The 16,868-nt window shown below is 41.1% G+C and overlaps 1 protein-coding gene across 2 annotated transcripts in view; it reads left to right on the forward strand.

Moving 5' to 3' along the window:
* Positions 1-15,755, forward strand: part of fam13a (family with sequence similarity 13 member A) — a 90,955-nt gene extending 75,200 nt beyond the window's left edge. The window contains exons 16-25 of one of the 2 annotated variants that reach the window (XM_080456309.1): positions 3,655-3,720; positions 7,018-7,234; positions 7,610-7,751; positions 8,161-8,242; positions 8,674-8,879; positions 9,098-9,181; positions 10,210-10,305; positions 13,330-13,526; positions 13,949-14,050; positions 14,209-15,755. In XM_080456309.1, the coding sequence (XP_080312435.1) occupies positions 3,655-3,720; positions 7,018-7,234; positions 7,610-7,751; positions 8,161-8,242; positions 8,674-8,879; positions 9,098-9,181; positions 10,210-10,305; positions 13,330-13,526; positions 13,949-14,050; positions 14,209-14,332 (1,316 nt within the window). In that variant the 3' untranslated portion in view covers positions 14,333-15,755. The remainder of the gene's footprint in view (positions 1-3,654; positions 3,721-7,017; positions 7,235-7,609; positions 7,752-8,160; positions 8,243-8,673; positions 8,880-9,097; positions 9,182-10,209; positions 10,306-13,329; positions 13,527-13,948; positions 14,051-14,208) is intronic. The other variant, XM_080456310.1, reaches the window with a different exon arrangement.
* The last annotated feature ends 1,113 nt before the right edge of the window (positions 15,756-16,868 follow it).

Raw genomic sequence — 16,868 nt, forward strand, 5'->3', positions numbered from 1 at the left:
GGTCTAGACATTGAGGGGTTGGGAGGATTAGAGTTATGCCTGATTTATTCTTAGTTGTATGCTGGTGTCACGCATCGGAAGTAGCAGATCTAAGCTCATAAAGCGTCTCAGCGTGACGCGTTGTGAGCTTGTAGATCATCTATTTTTTGCTTTAGGTTTAGGGATAACAATGGTAAAAATAAATGCCATTCATAAAATTGTCGTCCTACAATGTTGATGTCCTCAAAAGTATAGTAATATAAATATGTGTGTGTACACGTGTGTATGTGCGCACGCATGGACACATGCATGTAATATTTAATATGTCCATGCGCACTGCATGTATGTGTGAATGTATGTGTGAATGTGCACACATGCATGGGTTGAAACTAGGATGCAAGCGATCGAGACGGTCCATTTATTTGTTTATTAATGCTGGGTTACCATGTCTCATAGGTCATGCATGAGGTTACAGAAATAGCCTAAGATTTTCTTTTATTTGTGTCTTTATTGGCATCTCTTATAAAACATGTTAGCTTATGTACCTTAATGTGAAGTGCATGAGATCTTAAGGTTTCTTCTCGAGCCTCTTTCCAGTTGAACTGACATTTTCAAACCACATCTAGAGCAATTATTAACAGAGTGCAATGGGAGATCTCAGAATCATTGTGTCATGTTGAGTCGGGAGTGTTTTTTCTAGGGCGTTGCAACACGTGAGGAGGGAAGGGTTCTGTAGTTGTGCAAAGTAGCAAAATTGCTGAGCTCATCTGCATTGGACTGATCAGGTACTCACAGGTAGAGGCCGACCGATGCAAGATTGTCGGTCATAGACCGCCGGTTACCGATGTTCTGACCGATATTTTGCCAAAAAGTGCAACCTTTTGTAATCAATTTGAAAAAGTTTATTAAAGATTGTATTTGAGAACATGTAACTTTTAAGCAAAACGTAACAACGTTGTGAGCTTGTAGATTGAAAATGTGTAAACATTTATGCCTAAAAGGACAAACCCAAAATAGGGTTAAGAACTTTGAAAGTGGTTAAAAAATCGGGACACGTCGGCTGCATTAATTGCGGATACCGATGTCGTCGAAAAAGACAAATAATGACCGATATATTGGCCAGAGCATATCGGTGGGGCTCTACTGGCAGACTCCTTTCTGACTGAAGACCTTGACAGTTGCAGACATGCACTGACCTGTACAGTATGTACAAGTGCATGTGGAGGCATGCACTTGTACATACAGTATTTTCTACCTTTCCACTTTTCCTCACCCCATTTCCTAGAATGCGTACACGATGTGGCTATCTCGCCTCAGACCTGAATAAACGTTGGCACACCTTCAAAGAAAATATAGCTCAGTGCAGTCAGTCTCTCCTCAAGGCAAGCAGCCTCGTGTTTTGGACCACCGCTGGTCTCAGTGGAGCTCTCTAGTGGCAAAATCCTGCAACGTCAACTCTTCCTGAATGACAGAAGTCCTGTGGGAGTTTGTTTTTGTGTATGTATGGTGTCTGGCTCTAGCCAAGAAGACAATTAATGTTTGGTGTTTTGATGTTGTCTTTAATGCTACATCCCATTGTACAAGTTTCGTCGTGTCTGTTTCTTGTTGGCAGGGAGTGTGCATGAGTGTGTACAGTATGTCTGAATATCTCTGTGTGTGTTTGCTTGTAGAAAAACAATCCTTTAGCAAATATGTTTTTGATTGATGTTCTCAACAGCAGCACACAACAGCAGCAATTGTCCTTCTTCTGGTTAAATCCTGGATGCACATGACACTGAACTCTGAACTCAATTGGGAATTGAAAATGCCTCAGAAAGCTGGTTTGATTGGTTGAGAGTGGCCCAGATCCATAACAGCAGTCACATCTCTCCTAGATACAGCTTGGCTGAGGCTACACTTGTGTCCTTTGAAGACAGAGTAAAAGATATATTACCATAGCTTGGATTAGGACCACATTTACTGTATGAATTCAGTTTGCTGAACTTGAGAAGTTTGGTGTTTCTTTCTTCTTAGCAGGCACCTTATTTTTACTCAGTTATCACAGCCACCAAAGAGTGACTTTTGCTCAGGTAAAATAGTAACCAGACCAGGGGTGCAACAGTTAGTCAAATTAATTGATTTAATCAATTATTTTTTTAAAAATATCGATAATCGAAAAGTTAATAAAATAATAGATTTTCTATTTTGGGCATGTCATTATAGTCTCAAAAAGTAAAAAAAAAATTTGCTAATCTAAATTAAAAAAGCAAACAGCTAATCTACAAGTTCACAACACGTGATCTGCTGTTTTCACAATTTTTTGACAATTTTTGTTCAACAACGCGTTGTACAAAATAATGCTTAAGTACTTAATAAATTATTCGATGAATTGAGAAAGTTATCGACAGGATAATCGATTAGTAAATAATAGATAGTTGCAGCCCTAGACCCGACTTATCTATATCTACAGTCTTTGAGTCTGTATTTTCCTGCACCGATATGTCACCAAGGGGAAATCCCTGTGCAGCTGCTTTTCTGGGTGAATAAATGAAGGCTGAGTCTAATTATGTCTCTACAAAGCGATGGGACAGCAGGATGTGCAAACCCTGTGTGCATGTGAAGGAAGGGACGTGCACTACTACTCCAGTGATACTCAACCCTTTTCATTTCAAGAACCCCCAGGTTGATATGCATTTGGCCACAGACCCCCATTTGATATATTATTTTAATCTCCGGGACACCAATCTACACTGTTAAATCCTTTGTGTTTATATAACTCTCAGTTACAGACCCGTAAGGGTCCATTTGGACCCCTGGTGGTCCCTGAGAACCAGCGCACTACCCTACATGACTGGGATAGTGGTGTCACGCACCGAGAACAACGGATCTACAAGCTCTCAATGCGTCGCCACATGACGTGAAGCTTGTAGAGTAGATGTACTATCACGCATACACATATATCTGTGCACGACATGGTGTGCAACCAAGTATACATCAGGCGTTAGGAAGGTGCAGGAGGTATCAGAACTGAGAAACATTTTCTTAGCTGTTTTTAGTTGGGGGGGGGGGTGTCTTACCATTGATTTAACTGTTTTTTTCTTATTAAAAAAAAATGCACTTACTTGCGTTACAAATAAAAAATATTTATATTAGGGCTTTGTCCCAGGACGGTTTGTGCCAGTTCCTGTCATGGTGACCCCATATTCACCTGTGCCTTTACCTTGTCGGTGTGCCTGCCAGCCAAGTGTGATTCTGTGTGATTCATTTGCATTCATTCATACAGCTGTTTGTGTAGTACATCCACACAGAACGTGAATATAACGATAAGCGATGAAGCGGCATAATTATTTTTTTAAACAAGCTTGATTTTTCAGCGTGAATAACATCTTCAATCTGTATGAAGGAGCCATCACCAAATTAATAGTTTGATGAAAAATATTCACTGATTTTTCTCATCGTTTATTCCTCGCACTCCCGGTGTTTAAAGACTTTTAGGCAAGTGTACCAGAGATAATAATGTCCAGCTCTATTTAACAGAGAAGTAGTTTGATTTGACCTGTTGAGAGGGTGTGCCAGGAGAGAGGGCTGTGCATACATGTTATTTTCCTAACTTTCTTTTTCATTTTTTTGTGTCTGCAGACTCTTTCCTGCTTTTCTAATTCTTGCTTTTCTTATTGCTCCTTTTCCACCCTACAGATCCACCATGCTTTAGCGCCCCTTTTCTTGATTTCAAAAGCATTTTGAAGCTGAGCTTCTGTCACGGTAAGTGTTGTATTGCAGCAATAACAAAGTTGGCTTGTCTTGCTACAAACAACGCCTCTCAAATTATGAAACACAAGAAAAAGGTCACATGCTTTCTTTTGGCATGAACCATTTGCTGCATGGCAACATCATTAACCCATGAAGACCTGAGGCTGTTTCAAAAAATGTCCTCTAAATATAATACTAATACATTATATTGCTCAAACCTTTTCATGTCAAGACCCCCCAAAATTATATGTATTAGGCCGCAGACCCCCATCTCAAAATATTTTGTTCCAGGGACCCCCAGAAGCAAAGATTTGAGTTAAAAAATGTTGGGTTCAAACATTTGCTTTCCCGGTTTTAATGGGTTAAATGGAGAGATTTGGCATATTGTGGTCAGGCATCACACATGACAGTGCCAACCTTTAAGGGAGATGTCAGACTGCCATGTTTCATTGTTTCATTAGTCAATGTTGTGTGAAGGCCAAACGCCCAGCGAGAGGCTGATTTAAAGGTTTCATTTCAAATGCCATGCTGTCTTGTCGGCCAGCTGCAATGTGGCCGACAAGACACCAGTGGTTCCCAAACTGTGGGTCGGGGCCCATTTGTGGGTCACGGACCCATTTTTATGGGTTGCAAGTAATTATCCCTTCATTTTTCCTTTCCTTCATTTTGTTTGTTTAAAACAAAACAAAAAATCCAAAACATATCACAATTTTTCTAAATAATTTCATTCATAAATAAGAAATGATCAAAGAAATGTCATAAATTAGAATAAAAAAACATAGTAGTGAAAATAGCAGATACAAGGTAGATGTACTGTACGTCGGCGATTTTCACTAGTTTGGGTTTCGGGGAGACATCCAATTTCTCTTTTGGGTCTGGAGCTGAAAGGTTTGGGAAGCCCTGTGCTACACAGTACACCTAGGAATGCAATGAGTTTGACTGAGTGGTTCATCTACTGTTGTGAGGAGTCTTGCAGTGAGTCCCAGCATGCAACCAGTTGCTACAGTACTTGGTAAACTGCACGTATACTGTAGCTCCAGGTCCAGGAGGACCTGAGGGGTTTGCTAATGGAATCTGAGCTGCGTTGCTGTGCTTCCAGCCCAGCCGGCTCCCTGCTTAGAAAAACATGCATGCGCTGTTCCCAAGTTGGGTGGGCATGTTTTCAAGAGCCATTCCCAGGTTCTTTGGATGTTCACATTGACAATGTCCAACTGTCAGAGCATTTGTTCTCACACCGCCCCCATCTCCCTATGGTAACTTCTACTCTGTACGTGGGTTCACTTGCACACCCGATCCGGATGATACGGGACAACAGCAAACTCTCTGACCAGTTTGAAAGTGTTACTAAATGATATGCATGTACCTTCCTTGACATGTGAGGTTATGGGGCAATAGTGTTGTTTCTCCCTCCCCCCTTTTCCACAAACTATACAGCAGGGGTACTCAAATTCTAATCGTAAAGGTCCACAAAGAACATTTTCAATAGGACAAAGGTTTGTTTATTAAAGTCGGTCAAGCCACATATTAGCTCTACACAATGTATAACTACAACTAACGTATACAACTCTTACGTAGCTTTATAAGATGTGACAATAAAGACAACCTTGACCTGAGCATTATCAGTGGTGTCAGTGGACTCATCCACAGCTAAGGAAATGTACTGTGCATCTTATATTCCATCACAAAGCTGTTTAATCAAATCATCAGCCAGTATTCCAGTTCTACTGGTTGCTGTGGAATCTGAGAGAGGGATTGCTTGCTTTAACCTATCATTTCCTCTTTTTGTTTGCCTTCAAACATGGTCTCCATCAGTTGAGTCATACATTCTTTGTATCAAACTTTTGAGGAAAGGTTGCTTCAAAATAGCTGTGTCATAGTGGTGTTTCAAATTGCCACTCTCCACCAGAGCTACTGTCAATTGGCACATTAGGCATATTGGTCTGGTACTCTTTTCTTTTACTGGCCAACATTTAACATGCCATTTTGATTCACTTTTGAAATCTAGGCTTCTACTGTAGTTAACTGCTGGCGCAACTAAACTACTAGTAAACTGCTGCCGAACCAAAAGCAGCGCGCTGTCATCTCTCCATCTGCACTGTGAACTCTCAATGATCATCAAGATGTCAACCCATTGTTGTCATGGAGATGACAGCCCGCTGCACATGTTTGGACAGAGAATGGAGCAGTCACACATTCGGTGCAGTGGAGAAAACAGACCCTTTGCATTGCGGTAACATCTCCTAGATAATAGAAATAATATATTTTATGAAAAGTATAATTTGCTATAATTTGCTCACTGCTATATACAGTATCTCTGACTGTCATGTTTTGACAGTGTTACAGTATTTTCTACAGCCTTCCCACGTTCTTTACCTAGCAACAGGCTGTGTGCTCAAACAGTCAAACATGCTGTCTGTCTCTCACACACACACACGATCGCATACACGTGCCTTTAGTGCACACACCGACCACTGTTTCACGCAGCCACTCGGGGGAGGAGGGACTTAAACTGTGAGGTCACAGCCGTTGCCTCTGGACAGGGGTCGTGCTCCAACATTATCCTGCAGAGAGCATCACAGTGGAGCCTGGTGTTATTTATAGCACGGTATTGTCAGGGATATCTGCCGTGTGGCTATTTTCACCAGACTTAATCACTTTGATGTTGTCTGTAGCCAGGGGATGAAGGGAGAGTGAGAGAACATCTGTCACCGTGAAGGCCCTGAGAAAGTTTATTTATTTATTTTTATACATGCACTGCAGAGGGTTTAGAGCCAGTTTGCTTTGTCATTCTCCACCGCTGACCTTCACAGCACCAGGGGCGGTGCCAGCCACCAGGCTGATGCCAGGGACACAAAAAGCCAGACGTTAGAGCAAAGGAATTCAGTCTTTAGGTAGACAGTGTACTGGACCATCATGGTCCGTCTTGTATTGTTCCTGTTGCACCGGTACAGCAAACAGATAATATAATAGTTGACTCTTTTTTTTAATTTTTATCACACAGCATTCTAGAAACTGTGTACTTTTTTGGCATGGTATGATATTGCGGTTCTGGTGTTTAAGCGGAGAGCTAATCAGTTGTCGGCTCACCACGTTTGTGCAAAGTTTCACCGACTTAAAAAAACAAAAAAAGGGAGGGAGAAAACAGGCGAACAACAACCCTTCTCTCACACCATGTTTGGGAGACTACAGTCTTTCTTTTGACCGCAGATTACCAGAGTTTTCCACCGAGTTGTTGTGTTCTATGAGTTTTGGCATGTGGCTGTCACACTAAACTTCTGGCTGCTATCTTTGTGCTCGTCTCGCCCACAGAGCCAGTCCCGGCGTACTCAGCGTGGCAGAGGGAGAGCATGGACCAGGAGGAGGCCCGGCGGTCTCCTCACGCCGGGGGGCGTCTGATTCAACAGCTCCTGGACGAGGACAGTGATCCCATGCTATCCCCTCGCTTCTACGCCTACGGCCACAGCCAGCAGTACCTTGACGACACAGAGGTGCCGCCTTCACCACCCAATTCACACTCTTTCGCTAGGTAAGCCGTTTCTCCCACTAAACATGTTCTTTGCACAACGAAGAGTGTTTCCAGCCAAAGTCAATGATGAAGAGCGTTAGTGGAGAGTTGTGAAACTGTGGGAAATTATTATATATAAAATCCAGTGTTCATTTAACTCTGAGAGTGTACAAATCCATTTAGTTCCATTTCACACACTCTGAGTTAAATGAACACTCTGGATTTTACAATGTTTTGTTGGTTGGTGGTAGAATATTTTTGTGTTATATTTATATTTGAGCATTTATGGGTACGACTTTTGTTGATAGGAAACGTACTGAAAGCTATTTTCTCTGGCAATGAAGACAAATCTATGAAACATTTTAGAGACCATAGCAATTGCTTGTGTCTCCTTAGTCGCAGACGGAGTTCGTCTCTAGGCTCCTGCGAAGACGAGAAAGAAGAGTTGACGACGACTCAGCTCTCCAAGAGGATCCATATACTCAAGAAGAAGATCCGCAAGTTTGAGGAGAGGTTTGAAGAGGAGCGCAAATACCGGGTAAATTAAATATATACTTAACAAGTTGTTAGGCAGAAACATTGAATCTACATATTTCAACTTCTTCTGTTTTTACGTAAATGAATGCCTACTTTGTCATAGTGTCACGCAATAGTTGCGAAAATAAAAGATGTACAAGCTCACACTCTAATCCAAAAGTGAAAGTGATAGTGTGTGGGCTTTATTATTAACAAGAGCTTGTGACTAAATATTAACTACATTGGACACAGTGGAACATGTGTCCAATGTTCCACTGTTACATTTCCTGATAAATAACGGTTTGGGACATGTGAGCAAGCTTATATGACACTTTAAGCAGACGCAGATGACTGATTGTGATAGTAGGAGAGGGACAAATTGCTGCTGCACTGTTCTCATGTAGATGTTGTTGTTGTTGTTGTCTGTCCAGCCCTCTCATGGTGACAAAGCTACCAACCCAGAAGTACTAAGATGGTCGAACGAGCTGGCAAAGCTCCGCAAGGACCTAAAAGGTAAAACTAATGTACCAACTCAAAAAAGTCCAGCACTTTAAAAGCAGCACAAGCTGCACAAGTCAGTTTGAGGAGAAAGCAACTGGACTGGTCAAATATGCATGCATTTCAAGTGTGTTGATAATTCCATGCTTTATCGGCTAACCAGCTATTTGTGCTTTATCTTTCATGCTTTCGATTGTCTTTTTTATTATTACACATGTGAGAATTGTATTCCCAACACATTATTTTTTAGACAACTTGTCCTTAGCCACTTCAGGGCATTCTTTATTCTTTCTATGTGTGCTTCTGATTGTGGGATACACCCAAATAATTATACCACAGAGTGCCCTCTTTGGGTATTATCACTATAATCAAAGCTGGCATCTAGTGTCATGACAGTCATTGTACTGTACCTCACATCTCTCGTCATTTACTCATGACCCCACCAGAGAACAAGCTGATGAAGTCTGAGGAGGACCTTCCTCCGCTGACTCGCCAGCGCAGCAACACCCTGCCCAAGAGTTTTGGCTCTCAGCTGGAGAAGAAACCCCAGCAGGAGAAAACGGCCAAGCCCCCCGCGGAGAGCACGCTAGAGGTGGTCCTCGACAAGCTGCAGGAGAAGAGAGAGGAGGTGGGCCGCCCTGAGGACATCAAGGTGAGAACAGAAAATCTGGAGTGTTAGCTTAACTCTGCAATTATATCACTGTGGATCTGAAAAGTGGATGATTTGAGTCTGGGAATTAAGCTTGGCTAACTTTTTAATTTCAAGTAGGCTACCCCCATAACTCTGAGAGGCTAGAACCCCACTTTGAGATCCATTGAGCTAGGCCTTCTATAGAACATCGTGACTCACTTACTCTTCCCTGCCGACAGGATATGACACGGGAGCAGATTGGAGCGGAGAAGGTGTCGCTACAGAAGGCACTCTTGTACTACGAGAGCATACACGGCAGACCAGTATGTCATCACATCACATCACATCACACCATCCTTGAACAAATCTAGACACATAAGCCCCTTAGGGGCTGTGTCCACCGAGGCATTTATTTGCAGCTAAAAACACAAGGCGCTCACCTGAAAACGCTTCCAAATGCTTATTTAAACTCTCGGCAAGCAGATAAACAACGCCACACGTGAATGTGTGCACTCAGGAAAAACATGTTGGTGGTATGTTGCCCCATCTTGCCACCTCACTCCTCTGTGTATAAGGTGCGGAGATGGATTGAACATGAACAACACATGAATATTTTGAGTCTAGGTGTTTCGGAAAATAAATGCAGGACCACCATCTGCAGTTCTCCTGAAAAGGCCATTCCATTTATTGTAGCTTGCTGCCAGCCAGTGTTGTACATGACAACTCAAGCCTTGGTAAATGTAGCACATCTTGTGCAGCACTGGACTGTGGCCTAGATTGAAGTGAAGGATGAATAATTCCTTTGCAAGTCTGTGTTCACACAGACTTTCTTTGCAAGTCTGTGTTCACCTAGAGAGCATGCATAATGTCTCTCTATTTATCTAACCTTTAATGGCTGGGGGTTCTGTTTTTAAATTCTAATGTTATACTTTATGGCTTTATATTATGCTCACAGCATTGACAGTATTTAAACTACATCTGAACTGCAAGTCTGCAGCACATAATACTTACATTTGATGTCAGACCAAATCTAATTGGGCTAATTGCACAAAATCCCAGCTGGTGCTACTGTTAATGAGGAAGCATGGCTGACCTTTTAATCACCCACTATCCCCTCGTCATGCCTCACTGATTTACAGACAAACAGTCATCACATTCTTAACTTAAAATACTGACACAGGAGTCACAGTAATGTTGGGGCCAATCTAGGTTACCTGTCACTTTGTTTTATGTGAGCCCCTGTAATCTGCCATGTAATTTACCTCCCGGTGGAGTATAACAACTTGACTGGCATATAAAAAGCTTATAATGCTAACATACTAATAAGGTGTCTTCACTTCTACCTCCCCAGATTACCAAGAACGAGAGGCAAATCATGAAGCCACTGTATGACAGATACCGCCTGGTCAAGCAGATCCTATGCAGAGCATCCTCAATCCCTGTTATTGTAAGTACTGTAACTATCATCACCCTCCATCCCCTTTCGCCAACGCTCACCGCAATTTGTCCTTCTGCTGTTTGACAAGTTAGTGGCAAAGGTCGCCACATTGTTTGCGCTGACTAAAGACCTAGCAGGTCAAGATTCTCTTGGTCCTTAATCCAACTTCCAAGCTGTTGTTCGTGCTAGGTGGATAGTTGTGACACAAACATTTTATCCCGCCGTCAAGGCCAATGATAAATCCAGCTTTAGCAGCTCAGTGGATCGGATGGCCTTATAGGGGCTCAGAGATGCTGAGCTCACTGTGTATCTATGCTGGGCATGAGAAATGACAGCGCAGAAACTGTCTGTGACCTGCAGTACTCAAAGACAGAGCCCCTGCTGATGACAGTAAGAAACCCCTCAGTAAAAAGAGAGGGCAACTCTGGTATGACAGTTTGCATGCTTCAATAACAATCGGATAACATGAAAGAAATAATAAAGACACCAAGCAATCAGTTTTATTGTTGTTTATTTGTGATAGCTTCTGTATGACAATTGTTCTCATACTGTAGTACACGTGCCACCTAATCCCATGTTTTCATTTATTAAACACTTTGATTATGTAAGACATAATCTGCATTATGGCCCTGCTTGTATGTTCATTACATAAGGCACTACTTCTTAATCTCCATTATATAAATTGAGATCTCTGGCATCTAGAGTTCTCTTATAGAGAATGTCAGCACATTATAATATTATACCATGAGATATATCAGACTGATGGGAGTTGGTTTAGTGTGTTATAATTTATGGTTGGGATTTAATTAGTGATATCTGTATGTGTCATCTGTCATTTTGAGTGGTGAGATGTTCTTGCATCTGTGTCACCAAGGCAAATTCCAGTATATCGGTTGTACCTGGAAAAATAAAGTGATTGGTTCTCATTCCGTAGCATCTCAATACATTAGATGCACATTTCTGTGACGCAGCTCTGTCATGACACTGCGCTTTGGTGTTCATGAGAATGAAAATCTCATCCATTGCCACAACATTTAGATTTTTGTACCCAGCATTTTCATCTGCTACAAATGTAAGTTGGTGTGTTCACCCACGTCAAAGACACTTGGTTCAGTTTACAGTTTGCTTGGATGAAAAGTTGATTCAGCCTCGAAGCAGTGCAAGTCAGTGGAAAATGGGTTTCAGCCTGGTGGGTTTCTCACAGCCTCACTGTAAACAAATAAAACGGAAGATAGGACTGATGTTAAAGAACGTGGCCTTGAGCAGAAGTTTGATGGTTTGAATCCCTGACTGGCATGTGGTGGGAAAAAGAGAGTGTTTTCCGTGGGCAGCTCCCATGTGTGAATGCTTAGCAGTTGTTGAGTGTGATGCGGGATATTGCTGTAGCACAGCCCTGTCAACTTTTACTGGATACATACTTGAACCTCAGCACCCATATTCTGCCGGGATTGAGGAACATTAGCCAAAAATGGTGGATCTACAAGCTCGCAGTGTACAACGGTTATTGTTGGCAAAGAGATATAGTGTAGACGGAAAAAAGTGGTCAGAGTACAGAGCCAACTCAGGTCCACTTTACTAAGCCTAGAGGGTTTAAGTGTTCACAAACAACGAGTCACAAAGTAGGAGTCAGTTTGCAGCATAGTAACCCCTCCTCCTCCTTCTGAAACGTTACCACAGGGATCTCCCTCCAGCAAACGCAGAGGAGGCCCTCTCCTTCTTCCACCCATTATCGAGGGTGAACCCTCTCTCTTCTTCGATGACATCAAGGTGAAGAACTGATGCTGCTGGTGCTGCCACTGCTTGACTAATCAGTCATCAGAACCACCTTCCTTTACTATTAACAACCAGTTGCCTACCCTTTATCCTACAACCTAAACCTGATTGCTGCCTGTTGATTGGGCAGTTGCCTGGACGACACTAGTGTCCACTGAAGTTCTGAATCAGTAGATGCCTGTTTTGGGTTTTGTTTTGTTTTATGCAATATGCCTTCGAAGGTCTGCCTGTGTGAGGAATGTTGGAATGAAACCATAGCAAATGCTATATTGCTACAAGGTCTGTGTGCACCCACCCACTCCAGTAACCAAATCAAGCAACCCTGAACTGAACTCAAAAACGTAATCATGTTTTCTAAATCAATACGCTCAGCTCGTTCTCTGCGGACATTTGTCTAATACTGTTTGTGAAGATGTATACAGTATTAAGTCGGTTATGATTGTAAATAGAAAGAAATGGTGACTTTCAAACTTTGTTTGAAAGTCTGTCGTCTAGAGTAGTGGTTCTAAATATTCCAGTCTTTCATTCAACCAGGTTGCTGCATTGCATTCGCATGATGTCCTATCTCTCAAATAAACCCTGATTAGACATTTACCAAGTGAACACCAGTTGAACTCTCAGTCCTGAAGTCTGGAGTTGAGAACCACTGCTTTGGATGACTCTCCTCATTAACCCCATCATTAGCTATTGATGATTGTTTACCCAGCAGGGCCACACACCTTGATTCCATAGGAGGATGACTGAAATGCATAATAATCATTTTATTGTCTTGATGACAGACATTTGTATTAACTACTACTTCAAAAATGTAAGGTTGTGGACTGCTGTCATTGGCTCTGGAGGTCAGCTGTCAGAAGTGACCTCTCTCATACACCAAACAGCAGGACTTTTTATAAACAGTACAGTAAAATGAACCCGAAGTGATCCCTTTGTTTCCATTTTACACTCTTAACCCTTTAAGACCTGAGGCGATTATTTAAGAAAAATCTAAATCCTAACATTTTTTTGAAAAAAATATTTTTAAAAAAAAATCACGATTTTTCAAAAATAGCAGATCTACAAGCTCATAGCGCGGCACTCGGTGCCGCGCTATGAGCTTGTATATCTGCTATTTTTGAATAGCCAAATAAATCTTAAAGTGACACAGATGCGTTCCAGGTATTAATGGGTTAAACTAACACTGAGGACACTTGCTGTGTACCGTCACACCCTTTAGTAACCTCCCTAATGCGTCCTGCCTGTCTATTGTTGTTTGTGTAGGAGGAGGAAGATGGTTCGGATGACGATGGAGAATCTAAGACTCAGTTCGCCGTCAGTGTGCGTCCAGACCCCAGCATGCTGGGCTTCCTAGACCAGCTGGAGGAGGACACGGACGGATTCATCTCACCCGTGGACGAGCTCTCTCCCTCCAAGAACACCACCGACATGAGGCTGTCCAATCTTCACTCTGCCACCACGTAAGTTAGAGTACTATACATTGCTTTGTCCTTGATCTTTATCGACCAACCACCAAATTCAAATTAGTTGATCCTTGAGTCCATGTGTGGATGTTTGTGCAAAATCTACGAAGCCTAAAAGGCAAACAAAAATTAAAATTTTTGGTCATATGTTCCAATGTTCAATGTCACAATAAAATCCTTAAATCACGATTATTTGCACAACAACAATTAATCATCAACTAATATGTCATGATTGTGACAGCCCTAGCCGTCGGTGTGTGAATGGGTCAATGTAAACATTGTAAAGTGCTTTGGATAAAGGTGCTATGGAAATGCAGGCAAATCATTGCGTCTCCTTCGTTCAGATTTTGACTTGCACATTTGCTCATTTAATCTGTTAGTTCAAATGTATTAATAATGGTTTGACATCATACATACAGGGAGGAACTTGTCGAACAACTCCAAGAGACCAGAGAGGAGAAAAAGAGACTCCGTAAGAACCTCAGAGAGTTTGAGGACCAGTTCCTCAGGCAAAATGGAAGGTATGAGGAAAATGCATTTTTTTCTTGTTTACATGAGTCACTCAGAGAACACATAATACCAAAATGTCTCCCCAGAGGTCTACTTCTACTCCAATCTCTGAACACTGTCCACTTTTAGCTCTAATGTTTTGTTGTCCACCCACTTCCTGTTCCTATAGGAATGTGCAGAAGGAGGATCGCTCCCCCTTGGCAGTGGAGTACGGCGAATACAAGCATGTTAAAGCCAAGCTGCGCCTCCTGGAAGTCCTCATCAGCAAAAAAGACTCGACTAAGTCCCTCTGAGAAAAGAAACAACTTAAGACTGAATTTTAGCACCAGCCACAAATGGAAACAAAAAAGTCACGACACACTAACACTGTAGATACTATTTGAGAGAAAACTATTTTTCAGTTCTGTGTCTTTGTTGTGCCATCTGTGCCGTTAATGCATTTGGCTCGGAGGAAGTACCTGCATATTGCTGTGTAAATCTGTACAAGAGAGAGAGGACACAGTGGGGGGCTGTTTGCCTCCTTGGAGCCCACAGCCCACAGAGAGGCACTGACCCGAACTCCATTCAAACTGACATGAGGGCACTGCCCTGGAGGCTTGGAGGCACCATGTTACCTGTTCCATCTGACAAGGTTTCTTTTTTTTTTACAGAACTGTCTAATGTTTGAACGAGTAGAGAAAAGAAAGCACACTAGAAATGGAAATTATTTTGAGCAAGGAATCATCACATGTATCACTGATAATTTATTTCTTATTTGTATCAGAAGAGAAGAAAATATATTTTCTCGTGCTGTAGAAGTCTTAAAAAACCTGGAAGTAAAAGTAACACATTTAAAATAATTACTATTTTTGTAATAAATAAATACTTTTTGTGTATTTTTGTAAGGGAGACAATCTGAACGTACTGAACCAACCACTCTTACAGCATTGAGTAAAAAGATGTCTTTCTCAGTTACAGTTCTTTAAAATAATGCCGTTGTATATCTCAAATGATGAGAAATGAATAATGTAAAAAACACGTTTTTGTGTACTACATTTTAACTTTTTGAAACACATTTACATTAATTCAATAGAAGTTGAAATGAAAAGTTTTTGGGGGGTTCACATGCTACAAGAAGAGAATTAACATTCAAAATATGTTTTCCTGTTTTGTGTTAATATTGATCCAAAGACAAATGTCTCACATTACAAACTGCTTACCAAATTAGCATAGAAGCTAATCATATTCATTAATATAGTTTAATTCTTTGTTATGTCTGGTAACCTGGGTTATTTTACTTTCTTGTATATTTTTGCTTTGGTATGCTTTACCCCCCTTTTACATTTATGTAAAAAAAACTTTTAAAAAATAAGCTATTTCTTACCTTGAATTCACTGTCATGTTTTTGCTCAAACTGATTAACTTTGACAACAGCCATGTTTTAGATGCTCCATGAGGAATGCTGCTTTCTCTCTTTTCTTTAGCCTGTTTATTGTCTGTAGATATGGATCACTGGACCATATTTACTGTATTTTTCTTTTCTTTTCTGTGAGCAAGTACTATCTTTCCTGTACCTGTATTTCTCCAATGGAAAATTAACAGTGTGATGAATTTTGTTTTTACTGAATGTAAACACTGGCAGACTTAAATGAATTTTGATAAATTTTGTGTGTGTACATTTTCGTACATAAATTGTATTTGTATTTTGTATATATTATAAAAGCAAACTTATTTTTACTGAATTTGTCAAATTGTGTCGTGTGTGTGTGTGAGAGAGACTTTGCCCTGACCTTTAGCAAATAAGATTGACATGCCAGAATGAATCTGGAAATAGGCAATCAGTATTGACATAATTTCATGACAGATCCAACACAACCAAATTATCAAACAACATTATGAAACCCATAGTAAATAGAATAAATAGTAAATAGTACACCATAGCAGAATATTTGACCACAGTGACTAATATAAACGGAGAAAAATCTGAACGTAGACACAGCATCATGGTCTGGCATCATGGTCAGTATCATGGTTAGTCGTGGTCATGATACTGACCATTATTGCAGTATCATCAGAATCACTTTATTTGTCACTTACCCCATGTATTTACATACATAAAGAATATGAAGTACTGTTCCCCCTCAGTCACTTGCAGTGCAACATAAAACATCAAGCTAGAAACAGATTTTTCCCAGGGGGAGGGGGGGCTCATATAGTCATATAGCAATCATATCTTAGATTTATTGAATTTTGAGGGGATGGGGGGGATTCCATCCTATCAGCGTTTTGCGACGACGTCGTATCGACGTTGTAAAAGACGTGTCTTTTCAACAGCTATCTGACAGCCCACTGAGCACACAATACAACGCCCACACGCCGTGCATACGCCGTCCATACGACGTCCGAGTCAGACCTCAGTCAGCAGCTGTTTTGCAAAAATACGTTGAAACGACGTCGACACAAGTCTGACTCGGACGTCGTATGGACGGCGTATGCACGGCGTTTGGGCGTTGTATTGTGTGCCCAGTGGGTAGAGACGTCTGTTGAAAAGACACGTCTTTGTGTAACTTGAATTATGTATTTTTGATTGCATTTTAAGTTTTAGATGGCTTTTCCCAACTCCGTAGCCTAAGTGAATGGTGAACACCAGTGATATTGTAAGTTTATTAAGTGGAATTCATAATTCATAATTGTCAATTATTGCCATTGACAACACAAGTTTTTGCTATTTTAGAATGTTTATGCTGAAAAGTAACAGTTTTGGCAGTAATGAGGTTTACGCCCAACAGACAATAGGCTATATTTATATTTATATTGAAGCCTATATACATGCAAAATTGCTGCTATACG

The sequence above is a fragment of the Gymnoscopelus braueri genome (assembly GCF_963280865.1).
Source record: "Gymnoscopelus braueri genome assembly, chromosome: 2".
Lineage (NCBI taxonomy): Eukaryota > Metazoa > Chordata > Actinopteri > Myctophiformes > Myctophidae > Gymnoscopelus > Gymnoscopelus braueri.